General features: G+C 43.5%; 1 protein-coding gene across 2 annotated transcripts in view; it reads right to left on the bottom strand.

Annotated features, from left to right (window-relative positions):
• The window catches only part of LOC131243111 (nicotinate-nucleotide pyrophosphorylase [carboxylating], chloroplastic), a 47276-nt gene that overhangs the window by 15553 nt on the left and 13709 nt on the right, over positions 1-18014 (bottom strand). The window contains exons 7-9 of one of the 2 annotated variants that reach the window (XM_058242210.1): positions 17747-17899; positions 17207-17383; positions 2102-2169 (exon numbers count right to left, since the gene is read on the bottom strand). In XM_058242210.1, the coding sequence (XP_058098193.1) occupies positions 2102-2169; positions 17207-17383; positions 17747-17899 (398 nt within the window). Of the gene's footprint in view, positions 1-2101; positions 2200-17206; positions 17384-17746; positions 17900-18014 lie in introns of those variants that run through there. The other variant, XM_058242211.1, reaches the window with a different exon arrangement.

Genomic DNA, 18014 nt, shown 5'->3' with positions numbered 1-18014 from the left:
TAGATGTACTTATATCATATGCATCACCAGGATTATCTCCATCTGCACTCATTTTCAACTAAGTAATAAAACCTCGCTTATAGGAGCAAACACAATAATAAAAAATTCTTAAATTGAATAAGTAGATAAACAATTTTCTCAACAACAGCAATAGAACCAAATTACAATAAGAAATCAATCTGTAAATTCAGGTATAATAAGGGTTGTCCAAAATTGGGACAGCTTGTGTTTCAGCTTGTCGGAAGAAAAGTTTCGACTAAGATAAAAAAAAATATATAAATAAATAAATAAATAAAAGTGGGGGAATAGACAACAATAAAGCTATAGGGCCCACGGCCCACCATATTATACATGTAATTCCATAACTGAATAGAAAAACAAATCAAACAACGAGAGAAATTCCAAAGCGAAAGCCAAACCATTAGAGACAAAAATTCCCAATTTTGGGATTTAAGCTATCTGCCATTGTATATTGTTGGGCTAGACGAGAAAAAAATATTCCATCACAATACCAACAAAACCCTAAATCAATCATCAAAGGAATTTTCAGCGGTGGACATCTCAAAAAATTCCCGAAATCGAATATAATACAAACATTCATATTGCTACATTTATGAAGAGAGAGAGAGAGAGAGAGAGAGAGAGAGAGAGAGAGAGAGAGAGTACACAGGTGGAGGATCGTTAGAGCTATGATATGTGCAAACAGCCCGGAAATCGATCTCTAGAGGACAGTTTGAGCTCCGATTAGATCGAATAGACCCAATGCATACACCTTCAATTCATAAATATCCAATAGACCTAATGTCGATCTATGGCGTGCAACTACAATTTGTGCGAGCCTAGAGAGTTGTGGAGGGTGGTGAGAGCGTTGACTCTTCCCTACATCTGTCTGGGTAAGATAGTGAACAGCAGAGGGTGGTGAAAGGACTGGAATGCTGGGCTGCAAGAGAGAGAGAGAGAGAGAGAGAGAGAGAGAGAGAGGACGCATGCAATTTCAAAGAGGATGGAGAGTCGAGAGAGAGAGAGAGAGAGAGAGAGAGAGAGAGGATGGAGAGTCAAGAGAGAGGAAAGAGAATGAGAGAGAGGATGGAGAGCCGAGAGAGAGAGTAGAGAGAATGAGAGAGAGAGAGAGAGGACGCAAGCAATTTCAAAGAGGATAGAGAGTCGAGAGAGAGAGAGAGAGGATGGAGAGTCAAGAGAGAGGAAAGAGAATGAGAGAGGATGGAGAGTCAAGAGAGAGGAAAGAGAATGAGAGAGAGAGAGAGAGAGAGGACGCAAGCAATTTCAAAGAGGATAGAGAGTCGAGAGAGAGAGAGAGAGAGGATGGAGAGTCAAGAGAGAGGAAAGAGAATGAGAGAGGATGGAGAGTCAAGAGAGAGGAAAGAGAATGAGAGAGAGAGAGAGAGAGAGAGAGAGAGAGAGAGAGAGAGAGAGAGAGAGAGAGAGAGAGAGAGGATACAAGCTGTTGCAAGCAGCTTTCAACAGTCGTGGCTGGTATGTAACAGAGACCAGCATAAGGGATACAATATTACGATCCTCAGATCCTTGCAGCAGAGTTCTCCTTTCAACACAAATAACAAACATAGTTTATCTAGATGTCCGGTTTCTATGATCATGGAAAGAATCAATATCCTTGTTGTTAATTTGTTATTTCTCTTTTGCCTGTTGAAGAAGATGACGACTAAGAAGAAGAAGCTCTACCATAAAATCCTATACTCAAAGATATGCCTTCCTATGTTCATACAGTTGACTAAGAAGTCTATTAATGCGCAACCAGAAAAGGCAGTCTATAATTCAAATTCATATTCCATCTTACCAAAGAAATTTCAAGAACAAGATATGCAACTGGGTGATTTCAGAATGTTTCTATGACTATTGTTTTATCTCCTCTTCAGTGTCATATTTAGATTATGAACAATGTAAAAGACCAAGCAATCGTGTTTATATAATCATGGAATAGAAATCCTATTTTAGAAGGATGTTCAGAAAAAGGGGGGTAAAAGCTCTTGCACTGATAGGAGGAGAGTTCACCCCAACATAAAAACCTGAATTGCACCGTTCTAGTGGTCATGGAATAAACAGAGAAGTTATGCATAATTACCTGGAAATGTATGTTACTCCGGTTTGCCCGATTTTCTTCACGGTTTCAATAGTAACATTACCGGATGCCTGTAATCACAGAATCGTATGAGGAATCATCTACAATTGAAGTCAAATTAAGTTAGTTGAGTATAAACGGCCAGAGGAGTGTGTACTATCCAATCAGCTTCAATCAGACAATTATAAGACCAGCATGTTATGCTACTAGTGATTATTTTAGACAGTTATTTACAGCGATTCCCACAAAGACCACCCAACTATGGCAATTTCCATTAAACACAAGTAATTTCTTAGCTAAAAAGGCTTCAAAATTGAGAGCATGTGGAGGACTGGAAGACATGTATATTTCCATTCAAGCATTTATTACAACATAGACATGAAATAGATTGCCAACAAAGTAATGTAAAGCTAGCGTGATAAGCAAGGTGTCTTCTAACCGCAGTTTCCATTTCAGCACTTAACAGAAATTATCATATTTCGCAGCATATACAAGACGTCCAAACATTGGTAACATTCTTCAGTTTCTCTCCAGCTTCAGAGGCCAGGTTATATATACAATGTCTAAGAAGTTAAATATATTGTGCGGCCTTGGAACAAGAGAGCATAACTTGACTAAAACCAGTACAACTCATTCCAACCAGTTTGAAATGTTCTCGCATAAGTCCCGCAATACACGAGCAACTCATTTCATTCTCCTCCGAAATCGAGGCAGCTTCACCACGACCTAGTTTTTTTTCCAAAAAGAAGCTTTCTATTGATAAAAAAATCTTTACATCGCTGAGGGCCTTCGGGCGCCCCTAGGACAAAAAACAGGGGTGCCTATCATAACCGGCAGCCAAAAACAGCCACCAAAAGGAAAGAAAAAGGAAAACTCTACATCTTCACACAGGTAGACCTAATGGATCCTAATCCAACCTTGTCTAAGAAAACTAGGCTGTGCACTTGGGGAGGAAGGTCCCCCATCTGGTTGAGGACGACGGCAACCTGGCCCTTGCTGCCCTCCCTGGCCATACCGTCAGCCGGGCCATTCCCTTCCCTCTGAATAAGCCCAACCACAAATGAAACTCTTTGCCCCAATTTTGTGATTCTCGTGACCCATGGTCTCCATTGCCAGGGCGTACTGGTTTTACCTGAGAGGAGCTCGGCCACTACCTTTGAATCTGTTTCAACCTCTATCTTATCCAACCCCCTTTCCAGGCACAGAATAAGACCATCGCAAATTGCACGAAGTTCCGCTCTATTATTGGTCCCCACCCCGTAACCTGACGAGAAGGCGAAAATGAAGCTGCCATTGTCCCTTCTACAAATACCTCCCCCGCCAGATAATCCTGGATTGCCACTAGCCGAACCATCCACATTTAATTTGACCTAGTCTCTTGTCGGTTTCGCCCATTTAACAACTTGCGCTTGGAGAATCTGTCTGGATGGGGGCAGAATACCCAGCTCTGCCCTGAAGTGCTCCCTTAGAAAAGCTGCTTTTTCCTCAAGGATGGAATTGGCCCACCACTTAATACGGGCGATCGATCTGGACACATGCATGGGACGATTATCGTGTCTAGCTCCGTTCCTAGCTCTCCATAATTCCCAAATTATTAGGATGGGTATGATTTTTCTGATGAGGGCTGGAGCGATACTTGGAGCCATTGCTCTACGCCATTGCATCAATCTTTCTTCGATCGATTGGTGGGGGAGAGTTGAGATTCCACAAACTACGGAGAAGTGCTACCAGATCAGCGTAGCTTTCTGCCCATAAAGAAATAGATGTTGAATCGATTCTGAGTTTGGCTTGGAGGTGTTGTCCTCGTCATAGCATGAGCATTTGGAGGCTAGATGAATGCCTCTGGACTGCACCCTGTCATCCAGTGGAGTTGCTCCCTGCATCAGTCTCCAAAGGAACAGAGACATTTTGGGAGGGACCTTATTGTGCCAGATCTAGCTGGACCACCACCTAGCCAGGGACGAGATTCTGCTCATTTTCCAGGCCAACTTGATAGAGAAAGAGCTGGAGGGGTCGTATGGCCAGAAGCATTCCGATCTGTCCTCAGATGTAGCGAAACCTCCCTGGAAGATGAAGTTGAGAGTTTCTTGGGGCGGATAGAAGCACACTGATGAAGGAGGCCCTGATGGACCAAGGAAATCCCTCACCTGTAATGATTGCAGCGCAGCTGGAATGGGGTTGACGGCAAGCTACTGTAGGGGGCCTAGCCTTGACCAATTAACGCTCCACAGATTAAGGCCACCTGAACCCACCTGCCATTGCACGCAACTGGCGAGAATGGGCAGAACACGTCTGATTTCCTTCCAGAACGGAGAGGCCTAGTTGGAAACATTGCTTATGCTCTCATTCTCTAGGTCTCTGCGGCATTTAGCTCTCATATAAGACACCCATGGACCCCCCTTGTCCCCATACTTGACGTCTCAGGCCATCTTCATTCGAAGCGCAGCCAGCACCTCTTTCAAGCTCCTAACGCCCAGACCTCCTTCTTCAATGGGCCTTGAAATCTTTTTCCACGCTATCCACTGACATTTCCTTTTCCCCTCAGCCCAACCCCAGAAGAAGTGGGCGAAACTACGCTCCAGGTTAGCAATAACCTGGACTGGAATTTTCGTGGCTGCCACGGTGTGAAGAGGCATGCTACCCAACACATGTCTGATAAGAGTCAGTCTGCCAGCTTGGGACAACAATCTAGCATTCCATCCACTAATTCTGCTCTGAATCTTTTCCATAATGCCCTGAAAGATAGTTGTTTTAATTCCGCCTTTGAAGAGAGGAACTCCCAGGTATTGAACGTCAGATCTGGCTTTGGCAAAACCCAGAATACGCTCAGTGCTTCTTATCCTTCCTGTCGACAGTTTATTGGAGCAAAGGAAGCAGCTCTTGGTGTTGTTAATCTTTTAGCCAGAGGCTTCTTGGTAGGAAGAAAGAAAACTCTTGACTGTAAGCAGCGGTTCCTGACTCCCGTTCAAAAATAAAAGAGTATCATCTGCAAACAGCAAGTGGGAGATAGGTGGGCAGCCACGTTGGAGCTTGAAGGGTTGGCACCAACCTCTAGAGACCAGCTGCTTGAAACTTCTGGAAAAAGTTTCTGCTGCTAGGATGAAAAGCCCAGGAGAGAGAGGATCCCCTTGGCGAAGTCCTTTGGAGGATTTGAAGAAACCTACTGCTTCCCCATTGATGAGGACGGAGAACCAATTGTTACCCCAGCATGATTCCATTAGCGCTAACCATCTTCCGCAAAAACCAAAACTACCCATTATCGGTTTAAGGAAGTTCCAGTCTACCCTATCATAGGCTTTCTCCAAGTCCAACTTGAGAATGATATTGCCTCCCCGCGCTTTTCTGTCGATGTTTCTCATCACCTCCAGCGCCATCGCTATGTTCTTTTTGATTGATCTGCCTTGAACAAACGCTCCTTGTTCAGGAGAGATAAGCTTTGGAAGAATCTTACTCAATCTGGTTGCCAGGATTTTTAAAAGGATTTTGTAGATGACGTTGCATAGGTTAATCGGATGGTAATCAGCAAATTTCAAATTTAGAGGCTGCAGGGGATTTTGGAATTAAGCAGATCATGGAAGAGGAGAAGGCTCTAGGGAGCGGACCCCCTGCAAATAGGAAGCAAGCTGCTTTATGAATATCTTTCCCAACTATCTACCAACACTCAGTGAAGAAAGAGGCAGGAAAATCATCCGAACCCGGGGCTCCGTCCTTTGGGATGGCGTTAGCCGCGGCCTGAGTTTCCTCTAAGGATGGCAGGGCAAGCAGATCATCATTGTCTTGCTGCGATAAGATCCGGGGAATGGCCGATGATAGGACATTAGACTGGGAGGTTGGCTCTGCCTGGAAGAGATCTTCAAAGAACTTTGTCGCCGCTGCTTTAATCTGGGTTTGGCCTGAGATCGTGTTCCCTCCCTCATTCTTGATCGAGGAGATAGTGGCATGTCTGATTCTTTCTCTGGCTGATGCATGGAAATGCTTTTCCTGTCTCCTTCCTCCAACTAAGAATTCCTAGCTTTCTGATTCCAAAAAACCTCTTCCATGAACTCTAGCTGGGCCAGCTTCCTCCTAGTTGCCAAGCTTTCTTGAAGTAAGTCCTCTGATAGGGAATTTTGCATTCTGTTTTCAATTTGGACTAAATCTTCCTCAGCTGACTTGATCTGCTGGAAAACGTTGCCAAAGACCTCTTTGTTCTAGACTTTTAATAGTTGTTTAGTCTTCTTCAACTTGAGCTGAACATTGATCATGGGCTGGCTGGAGCATTCACCGTCCCAGGCCTTTTTTATCACTAGCTGAAATGAGTCATGGAGAGTCCACATACGGAGGAAGCGAAACAGTCTGATGGAGGGTTGAATCTAGATTGGAAAGGATAGCAGAAGTGGCGCGTGGTCTGAATTAACACAGGGTAAATGCTCAACTCGAAATGACGGAAAATCCGTAGCCCACCTGTCATTAATGAGGACTCTATCCAGTCTAGCCCAACCAGCCCGGTTGTTACTCCAAGTAAATATGTTCCCTACGAAGCCTGCATCAAGAAGCCCAGAATTTTGGATGGCTTCAGAGAAATAGGTCATGCTTGTTCTGTCTGCATCTCGGATCCCCCGCCTTTCATCGGATTCTGCTACTGCATTGAAGTCACCTCCCACAGCCCACGACCCTGATGTGCACCTGCTAAAGTTTTCCATTTCGTCCCAAAGCGATCTTCTAAGAAGTTTGGAGCAGCGTGCATATACAATGGACAACAAAACTGGCTCCCTGAAATTCTTCAAGCAAATACTTAATGATAACATTTGGTTTGATGAAGAACGCACAGATACATTAATTTGGTTATGATAAAAAAAAAACCCAAAAATTTCCCCTTGATTCGCCATTAGACAGCAAGGAATGGAAGCCAAGTTTCAAGCCAATGGCTACGCGCATATCCTCACCCGTCATCAGCTCCAGGATCGCCACCAGCATTGGATTAAATTTCCTGATAAGCTTTCTCATGGTTCTGATGGTAGGCTGATTGCCTTCCCCTTAGGCGTTCCATATAAGGGGCGTTATCCATCCGTAACACACCCTGAGTTCACGGCCCTCCGCTTAAGTCTCCGAAGCCTGCAAAACCATTCTCCTTCCTCAATAAGTCTTAACACATTCCTACTCGGAAGTTTCCCTCTCTTCCCTTTTGATGTTCTATTAACTGGATTCGTCAAGCCTGGGGACGCATTGCTGATGATTGAGATTTCCTCAACGTGTTGCTGTGGACGCTGGTCCTGTGTAAGAGCAGCTAGTTCATTCGATGAAGATGCAAGATGATCCAGCAGTTCTGACTAAGGTATCTTTCCCTGACCGATATCTGTCTCATTACAATACGCCTGTTTGTCTGGAACAAAATAGGGGGATAGATCCACAGCAATCTGACCTGCTTCCTCTGCCTCTATGGGACCCAACACCTGATCTATCCGGCTGAACCACTCCCTAGCAGGGGAAGAAGAGGCACACTACTTGGACCTAGGGGCCCTCGGCCAGCCCTGGGAAGCGGATTCCGACCTGAGCGGTGAGCAGCCTACTGATCTAGCCCGGATTTTGAAGGTTGAACGTCATCGCCTGATCTTACTGCCACACATTCCTGCGAAGAGAGGCTGAGGGGGACTTGTCTCTTGAGCGGAGGGATTAGCAAGGGTGAGGGGTGGTTGGGGTTGACAGTTTAGAGTCCTTTTGAAAAAGTCTGCCTTTCTTCATTGACAATTGCCCATTATATAGGTAGATTACAAGCTATTTAGGGAAGAAATACAAGCTGATCTTCAGCCCCTACCATATATACATCTATCTAAATATACTGTACAGCTAATATATCCTAATTAAGGAAGGAATAAATCTGTATAACTGTCATATCAGTCAAAGCTGTAGATATTAGCTGTAAATCTGCTATTAGCTGTAAATCTATAAATCTGTAAATCTGTAAAGCTGTAAATCTGTAAATCTGTAAAGCTGTAAATCTGCTGTGTAGATTGATATTTCCTTTGACATCCCCCCTCAAATTGATGCTGGTAAATCGACAAGCATCAATTTGCTAACGAGAAAATGATGGCGCTGACGTGGCATGGATTTTGTGAAGATATTGACGATCTGCAAAGTTGTGGAGATATGTGGAAGAGTGATGACTTGATGATCATAGGCTTCCCTGATTGAGTGACAGTCAACCTCGATGTGCTTGGTGCATTCGTGATAGACTGGGTTTGCGGCAATTTGGATGGCACTAGTGTTGTCAGCATGGAGTGGAGTAGGATGTACGGGAATGAAACTGAGCTCTGTGAGGAGACCACGCAGCCAAATGATCTCGGAGCATGCTGCAGACATGGCTCGGTACTCGGCCTCAGTAGATGATTTGGAGACGTGGTCCTGCTTCTTGCATTTCCAAGAGATAAGGGCATCACCAAGAAACATACACCAGCCGGTAGTAGATTTCCTGGTGTCTGGGCAGCCAGCCCAGTCAGCGTCACTATAGGCTTGTAGCTGAAGTGAAGAACCGGAAGGGAAGAATAAGCCACGAGTAGGTGTCCCAAGAATGTAGCGAATTATGCGGCGGACTGCAGATAGATGGAGATGCCTCGGTGCTTGCATGAATTTGCTGACGGTATGAACAGCATAAGAGATGTCTGGTCGGGTAATGGTTAGATAGATAAGACTACCAACCAAACTTCCGATAGGTAGTAGGATCCTCAAGAAGCTCCCCTTCGTCACGTCGATATTTCACATTAAGTTCCATGGGGGTGTCAACCGAAGTAGCGTTGGTGAGACCGGCTAGCTGAACCAGATCTTGACTATACTTGTGCTGATGCAAGAGGAGACCGTGCGGCTGATGATGCACCTCTAAACCCAAGAAATAGGTGAGCTGGCCAAGATCTTTCATGTGAAATGTAGAATTCAACAAAGTCTGAACCACAGAGATTGCCTCCAAGTCAGAGCCAGTAATGACGATATCGTCCACATAAACAAGGAGGACGACGATACCTGTGGATGTCCTTTGTAGAAAAAGAGAGGAGTCATACTGACTTTGAGTGAAAGAAAAACTAAGCAAAGTGGATCGAAACTTCTCAAACCATACTCTTGGTGCCTGCTTCAAACCATACAAAGAACGTTTCAGTTTGCAAACATCAGTAGGTGAGGAAGTGGGCATACCAGAGGGAAGTTTCAAGTAAACGTCTTCCTTGAGATCACCGTGGAGAAATGCGTTCTTAACATCCATTTGATGTAAGGGCCAGGATTGGGATGCGAAGAGCGAGTATAGTTCGGACAGTGGTCATTTTGGCGACCGGTGCAAAGGTCTCATCATAGTCGAGACCATATTCTTGTTTGTTGCCAAGTGCCACTAACCGAGCTTTGTAACGATCTATGGACCCATCGGAATTAAGCTTGATAGAAAACACGAACTTACTGCCAAGGGGTTTCACGGAGGAGGGACATGGAACAACATCCCATGTTTGGTTTTCTTCAAGTGCGAGAAGTTCGGTTTCAATTGCTTTTCGCCAACACTCATGCTCCATTGCCTGTTTATAAGATGGAGGAAGAGAAATAGACGACAAAGTGGCTGTGAAGGATGAAGGAGAAGAGAAACCAAACCTATCTGGGGGTCTACGAACCCGAGTAGTGAGTCGGAGAGCGGGAGGTGCAGGTGCTAAAACGCAGCAATCGGGGAAGAAGCTTGAGGGGGCTCAGGAGGTGCTGAAGGTTGGTGGGAAGTGGCGGTGGAGCGTCGTCGATACACTAAGAGAGGTTTAGAAGGGACTGGATCTGCAAGAGAGTTAGGAAACATAGGCAAAACAGAAAATGAAGGAGAAACATGATCCTGATGGGTAGAAAAGAAATATTGATTTTCGAAAAAAATCACATTTCTAGAAACTCGAATGCGACATAGATTTGGATCATAGCAAAGAAAACCTTTCTGCTGTACTGAATATCCTAGAAAAGCACATTTAATTGACTGGGTCGTAAGTTTTGTGCGTTCATGTGCAGGAAGATGAACATAACAGACACAACCAAAGGTACGAAGGTTAGAATAAGTTGGAGGGTGACCAAATAACCTGGTGAAAGGTGAGTCATGGTTCAATGTGGGAGAAGGCAATCTGTTAATGAGATGGACAGCAGTGGAAAGAGCTTCACACCAAAATCGAGAGGGCGTGGAAGATTCTAATAGAAGAGTGCGAACCACATCAAGAAGGTGACGGTTCTTCCTTTCAGCCACTCCATTTTGTTGAGGTGTCGAAGGGCAAGACCGTTGAGAGATGATGCCATGATTCTGTAGGAAGTCCTGAAACAAATGAGACATATACTCACCCCCATTGTCAGAACGAAGGATTTTGACATGGGCCGAAAATTGTGTCTGAATAAATGCATGAAAAATCTTAAAAACAGAAAATACTTCGTCTTTGGAATGAAGGAAATAAATCCATGTGAAACGACTATAGTCGTTAATAAAAGTGACAAAGTATTTGTAATTAGCATGCGAAGTGACTGGTGCCATACCCCACATATCACTATGTATCAGATCGAAAGGTTTGACAACATGCGGTGTGTGAAAAGGAAAGGGTAGAGTTTTACTTTTGCCAAGTCTGCAAGAATTGCAATCAAACTGAACAACACTAAGAGATGGTGTTTCATTATTCCCAAGAAAACCAGATTTCAATAAAGCATGAAGTACATTAGAGTTTGGATGTCCGAGACGTTTATGCCACGCTCGGTAATCAACATGAGCAGAATTACAAGCGACAAAAGGCAAAGAAAAAGAAGACAAAGGAAATTGAAGAGGAAAAAGACGTCCCACTTTAGGCCCCCTCGCGATCATCCACCCTGACTGTTGATCCTGCACAACACAACCAGATTTAGAAAACTCTACTTTACAATCATTATCAACTAACTGACCGACAGACACAAGATTGGTGGTAAGACCGGGAGATACGAAGACATCAGTGAGAGAGGAGGAAACATCACCAGTGGCCGTGATAGGTAAATGATTGCCATCAGCAGTATGAATTTTGAGATTTTCAAAATATTTGTTTACATTGGTAAGAGAAGCAGCATTGTTTGTCATATGATGGGAAGCCTCGGAATCAAAGTACCAAGGAGATGATGTAGTGAAGGGTTTACCTGAGAGTCTTAAAGCTGAAAATGCAGAAATGATCATTTGTTGAATCATGTCAGGGGTCACGGGTTGGACTGAAACGGGAGCAGGAGCAGGAGCACTTTGTGTTGTATTCACCAAACTACCCGCACTAGAAGAGCCAACTGAGACAGTATATGCTGTCTCCGATTTCTTGGGGGGTCGAGTTGGGCATTCCTTGATGATATGGCCATCCTTTTTGCAATAGTTGCAGAATTTTTGGGGACAGTTGCAACATAATGACCAAATCCCTTGCAACAGAAGCACTGAACAGTGCTCATATCCCTGCTTCGTGGCCTGCCTTGTGCTGCATAGGCTACAGGAACAGATGTAGATCGTCGTTGTTCCATGGTGGTTTGAGTGAGAAGGCGCTGTTCCTCGCGAAGAAGATCATTTAGGCATGTATCCAAGGAGGGGACAGATTCTCGGTTCATAAGATTGGATCTGGTGCCTTCAAATTCAGACCTTAGTTTCATTAGAAATTGATCCCTCTGAGTAGTTTCATGGACAGATTGAACAGAACTAAGACCTTCGTATGGTAAGTCAGCATAAACTATATCAGTGTATTCAGCCCAAAGATTAGTGAATCTAGAGTAAAAATCAGAGATAGAAAGACTATCCTGTTGGAGAGTGGCCAATTCATGTTCAAGCTGGAAACGACGAGCAGTGTTTTGTTGACTGTAGACCTTCTTCAGGTATGTCCACATCTGAGCTGCAGTCTGAGAAGATCGAAGGTTCAAGATGATGTTGGGTTCAACGGATCCCAAAATCCATGCCATAACTTGTGCGTCCTTGACTTCCCACTTGGCGTGTCGGTCTTTGTCTTTGTCTTTGTCAGGAGCTAGGTTACTGCCATCAACATGTCCCCACAGCTCCTTACCTTTGACGAAAATCCTGAAATGAAACGCCCAAGCAGAGTAGTTCTTGCCATTGAAACGAATCAAAGAAACATCAGACTTATCGGAAGACATGAGGTCAACAGAACTAGAACAAGAATAACCGAGACTAAGAAACTTGAGAGCACGAGACAAATGAAAATTTAGAGCTATAGCTCTGATACCATTTACTGTCAAAGGAAATATCAATCTACACAGCAGATTTACAGCTCCTGAGAGCACGAGAGCTATAGCTCTGATACCATTTACTGTCAAAGGAAATATCAATCTACATATCAGTCAAAGCTGTAGATATTAGCTGTAAATCTGCTGTAGATATTAGCTGTAAATCTGTAAATCTGCAAAGCTGTAAATCTGTAAATCTGTAAAGCTGTAAATCTGTAAATCTGTAAAGCTGTAAATCTGTTGTGTAGATTGATATTTCCTTTGACAGGGGTGTCTCCTCTATTGACACCAAATGATCCATCAGCCTGCTGCCAGCTGACGGTAGCTGATCCCCTACCTCTCCAGCCTGCTCTACAGGAGGAAAGGGTGGCTAATTACCCTCACTCTAGGCTAAATGATTCCTCCCACCACCGAATTCCTTTACCAATACCTTAGGACTACCTGCCGCAGGAGGCGCTTGGACATAGCTCCTGGTTGCCTGGGAGTAACAAATCTAGAGGGGCTCGCTATTGTGTTGGGCCTCCGAGCTCTGAATGAGCAGCTGGTTCGGAATGTCCTCTGGCTGAGATAATTGGGAATGAGCCCTAGCAGAATCTGAGAACAAGGGGGAGGTTTGGAGATGTTGAAGGGATTGATGGGGTTGATGGGAGTGTTGAGATAGTTGGGGTTGCTTGCCCCGGGGTAGTGGCTCTAACTCATGTCTGCCGATCAGCAGGGAGGGAGGATATGAGGAGGATGGGATGTCTAGAGGGAGATGGGATGTGTGACTATGGGAGGGGGTGGGGGGTTTGGATGCCAGCTCGGCCTGGTTGGATGAGAGCGGCTCAAAATCTTTATCGCAAATAGGAGGGAGGCATAGCAAATGGGGCTCAATGGGCATGTAAAATGACTTGGAAACCCAATCTCTGGTGGATTCTCTGCCTTTGGGCGGTGCCTTGTGATAAGATACCTGGCTTCCCTTAATGTTTAGGCTCTCCAGGACTCCTATGATTGGGAAGGATTTACCATTCACCTTCAGATATCTCAAGCTATGCAGATCCGACCCCGGCGAAGGCTTGATACGCACTCTGGCAAAGGCCTGGAAAATCCCGAGTGTCGCCACACTGTCTATCTCTACTACTTCCCCAAAGGTTTTGGCTAGGCCCTCAATGGCTTCCGGGAACCAGGAATGAGGAGGGATCCCCAGCAAACTGATCCAAACTCCTTAGATGAGGGAGGTGGCATCTGCAGACCATGAAGCCACCTCTGATATGCCCATCTGGCGGTGGAGATCTGGGTCTGCAGCAAAGGCAGCCATCTCCTGACAAGATTGGAATTTCAGTAGGAATTTCTTGGGGGCTATTCGAGTGAAATCCACTAAAGAAGCTGAAAATTTGGAACTCCGAAATGTGTCAATCAGCTGCAAAATAGAGATGGATTCATTGACCGAGTAGGCTATAAGGGCAAAGGACAGGGCTACCTTCATCTTCTCAACCTCCCCTGGATCAGCCTCAATAGTGAATAGGTTCGTTCTAGGGCTGGGAGCGAGAAACTCTACTCTCCGGGTTGGGCCCTTACTTGAGGGTAGATGATCTTTCACAATCTCCGAGTAGGGTTTCCGACTCGCAGAGGGGGGGACTTGGTGTGGAGTGTAGATCCGCTCCGATCTTGAATGGCCCTTCTAGTTTCTAGCCCAGGCCATGGAGACAATGCGCCCATCGATTCTCCTCTCGTTTTGGCAGTGCGTTGCATTGTGCACTTCTTGTTCATACCAGAACCGTATGAAGGCAAAGCCCCGAGATTTGTTCCGGCTAGGATCCTTTGGGATGAAGACACCTACGAGTTTCCCGAACCTGCCAAAAATATGCAGAAGATCCTCTTCTATGGTGTAGAAGGTGAGATTAGCCACGAAAATGGTGAAAGGAGGGCTTTGCTGACGAGAATGCCTAGGGTGAACGCGCTCCCAGGGGCGCTCTCTTTCTTCCATGGTTTTATAAGCTTGGAGATTAAGTCATGCACTAACTACACCAATGTTGCAGTAAGCGTCGTTGAGCAAATGGTTAAAGACCTAAAAAACGCCACCATTGATGATGGGCTGCCTCAAGGATTGTCGAGAGAGTTACGCCCACTCGAACTGAGATGTTGTGCGGTAGCTTAAGTTGCGCGCTACCAAGGGATGTGCGGGCACAAACGTTGCACGGACTAAGATGTTGTGCATAAGCTGTCATTGCGCGCTAGCAGGAGATGTTGTGCGCTAGCTTTCATTGCGTGCTAGAGAGTGATGCGTGGATGTTGTGCACACTGTTCTCGTTGCGCGCTAGTGAGTGATGCGTCGACACGGATGTTGCGCGCAACAATTGTTGCGCAGGCAGAGAAAAAAGCATTCCGCTCCGCGATCTCGGCTTCAAAGAACTTGCTACTCCCAATCTCCGGTTGCGCACTAGTGAGAGATGTGCAGACATGGATGTTGCGCGCTAGCTCCGCACTCCGTATTGCGCGGACCAAAAGAAAGCTGGGGTGAGATGGGCTTCGCACTCTGCACTCCGCGCGCTAGCTCCGCAAAAAATTTAAGATTGGTACCACAACCTAGTTTTGATTCCATATACAGAATTGCCGTAACATTTTCCCTCCTCTCTACTAATTATTGATAAAAGGAAATGTCCAGGTAGATAACTTGATATCATAAAGAGACTTCAGCCAAGCAAAATACATCTTCCAGTTCCAGACCATATTGTAAGTGCTATGATGTATTAAGCACCCTTTGTTGTCAAATTTCGGTGAGACAAAACTATTTAGAGCATGACTTGTCATATGATGGAAAGTTCACCTTCAAGTGAAGTATGGTGGATAGTTCGTTTTCAAGATCGTCATCATGTGAAGATTTGAAGTACAAGACATGAAGATCAAGCTTCTAATACGAATTCAAGATCAAGCTTCTAATGCAAATCTACTTCATTTAGAAGATCTAAAGTTACTAAATATTAGAGTTCAATATCCAATGATTTAGGTATACGTGACCCTAGAAAGACCCTAGGTTTAGGTCCTTTCTTATACATATTATCTAAAGGTTATTATACTTTGAATAGGCTAAAATTCGACTAGTCCTAGCATATGTTCGACTAGTCCAGGCTCTGGTTCGACCAGTCCAGGAATTGCTTCGACCAGTCCAAGTTTCAAACTCAAATTTCGAGTTTTTCTGGTAGATCCTTGACCAGTCCTGCACCTTGCTCGACCGGTCGTGGGGAGCTCGACTCGAAATCCAGTAACATATTTTTGCATCCCACGACCAGTCGAACAAGCCTCTCGACCAGTTGTAGGTCGGTTTTATCCAAGCGCGCCAGAAATTTTGAAATTTTGTTGAATCTAAGACCAGTCGAGGGAAACCTTAGACCAGTCGAAGGAACCGTTTTTCAGCCTGTAAATATAGGTCTTTTCTCATTCTAAATCATTCAATTAAGCCATAGAAAGCTTTTGCTTAGAAAGAAAAGTCCCCGTCATTATCACGCTATAGTCTAGTAATTTTAAATCCTTTTAATAGCTTATTTATTTTTGAAATTCCTTGATCTCTGTGTTATTAATCTGATTTTTTAAAGGGAGTTTTTACTCTACCTTTGAGATCTAAGGAATTCAAACAAGTAGCCCAAGGTTTGAGATAATTTAAAATCTCTTTAGAACCTAGAACCCTTGATTATATTTGTTGGACATTGAACATCTACATCAAGCGAAGCGGTTCTACAGGCTACATCGAGCAGCATCTTCAAGAAGAAGATAAGTACTTTTTATTTGCTTTTTGGTTTTGTTAGAGATTAGCTAGAAAAATCTCTGTATTAGTTTTGACTGAGATCAGCCAGAAAATCTCAGCGCGGGGTTTGATTGTGATAACCCAATTTAAAACACAATTGTACAAGTTTTAAGGTGAACCTGAGAAAACCTTGTTTCATAGTGAACACCAATATCACGTGGGTTGTGATTATTGGGAGTAGAGGAGGTGTGGCTGTTTGAGAACAGTTAATGTACACACCGAACCACTATAACTCTTGATGTTTGAGGTGGATGATGATGTATGTGATGGATGTGTGCTGAATGTTTGTAATCTCTTCTTTCATATACATGTGGTGAATGCGTATAATAGATAGCATCCTTTATTTGCCTCTTGTTTTAGTTTGTGATCTTGATCCTTCCTGAGTTCAAGAAATTAGGTTGTCCTACCATAAACATTTGTTTTTTGTGTAAGGTTGTCATTTAAACAAAGTTTGAATCAATTTCTCAATACTATTACGATTGAGATTTGTGATTGATTCAATTATATTTATTATTTCTGTTCAGTATTTTTAATTTTGGCATAGTCCTATTCCCCCCCCCCCCAAACAGGTTGTCACCGTAAACATTTGTTTTTTTGTGTAAGGTTGTCATTTAAACAAAGTTTGAATCAATTTCTCAATACTATTACGATTGAGATTTGTGATTGATTCAGTTATATTTATTATTTCTATTCAGTATTTTTAAATTTTGGTATAGTCCTATTCTTCCCCCAAAAAAAAAAAAACAGGTTGTCCTACCGTAAACATTTGTTTTTTGTGTAAGGTTGTCATTTAAACAAAGTTTGAATCAATTTCTCAATACTATTACGATTGAGATTTGTGATTGATTCAGTTATATTTATTATTTCTGTTCAGTATTTTTTAATTTTGGCATAGTCCTAATTCCCCCCACCCCCCAAGGACTGAGAGCTCACCCTTTTCACATATAATAATAGACGGTCCAATAACACTGGTTTTACTTTTATTTTACTTTTTTTATTTTGTGGGACAAGTGCTAAAAAATAAGGGTAAAGCTGTGAATGTGATTGTTCCAAGAAGTTCAGAAAACCGATAAAGACAAACACCTTAGCTAGAAAGACTGGAAATAAAAGTAAAGATCAGCAACTACCTCTGTCTCATATCTTCCATTTATCAATTCAACAGCTTCCTTCAGCATAGAAACATCCACATCCCCATTTGGCAGTGGGACAACCATATTGTCCAACATTATCCGTGTCAACGAAGTCTTCTTTTGAGAAGTATAATCTAATACCTCCTTAACTTCCTCCAGTGTCCTGGTCTCAATCTGAACTAAATCATCTTTGTTAGAACTTGATCAAAGTAATGCTCAAATGCTGCCACTAGAGACAACTCGAAGCAGGCGCACACTTAAGGATGGTTAATAATCCAAAAAGCCGACAAAAGGAGAAGAGGAAATTTGACATGCCAGTTTAAAATAAGGATCTTCATCTGTAAGGGTGACTAAACCCATCAAGGATTTTGAAAGCATGACTTGAAAATCAATATGGTTTCCATTGTCCTAAGTTCCCTCTCTTTGAGAGGTTATTACAGTAAAAAGAAAAGAATCAATGACATTTCATTGACCTGTTTAGCATTATAAGGGTGCACTCTGAAAAAACATTTACTCAAGCAGTTCTTATCACTGTACCTCAACTGCCATCTGAAGATTCTTTTGCTCTAAATATTGGTCAACGGATTTTATTGCATTTGTGACACCTCCGGCTATTGAAATATGATTATCTTTTATCATCACCATATCGAATAAACCCATCCTGTGATTCTGTCCTCCACCAATCAGTACCTGTTAAAAAAGTGATAGCAAAAAAACAAAAAAAAAAAGGTCAAGGAACAAAGGGGGGACTAAAAGAAAACAAAATACAATAAAATAATAGTATCACAAGAGAGTGAAGTGATAC

The sequence above is a fragment of the Magnolia sinica genome, chromosome 4 (assembly GCF_029962835.1).
Source record: "Magnolia sinica isolate HGM2019 chromosome 4, MsV1, whole genome shotgun sequence".
Classification (NCBI taxonomy): domain Eukaryota; kingdom Viridiplantae; phylum Streptophyta; class Magnoliopsida; order Magnoliales; family Magnoliaceae; genus Magnolia; species Magnolia sinica.
The sequence above is the reverse complement of the archived record's forward strand: the minus strand, read 5'-3'. Positions and strand labels throughout refer to the sequence as shown.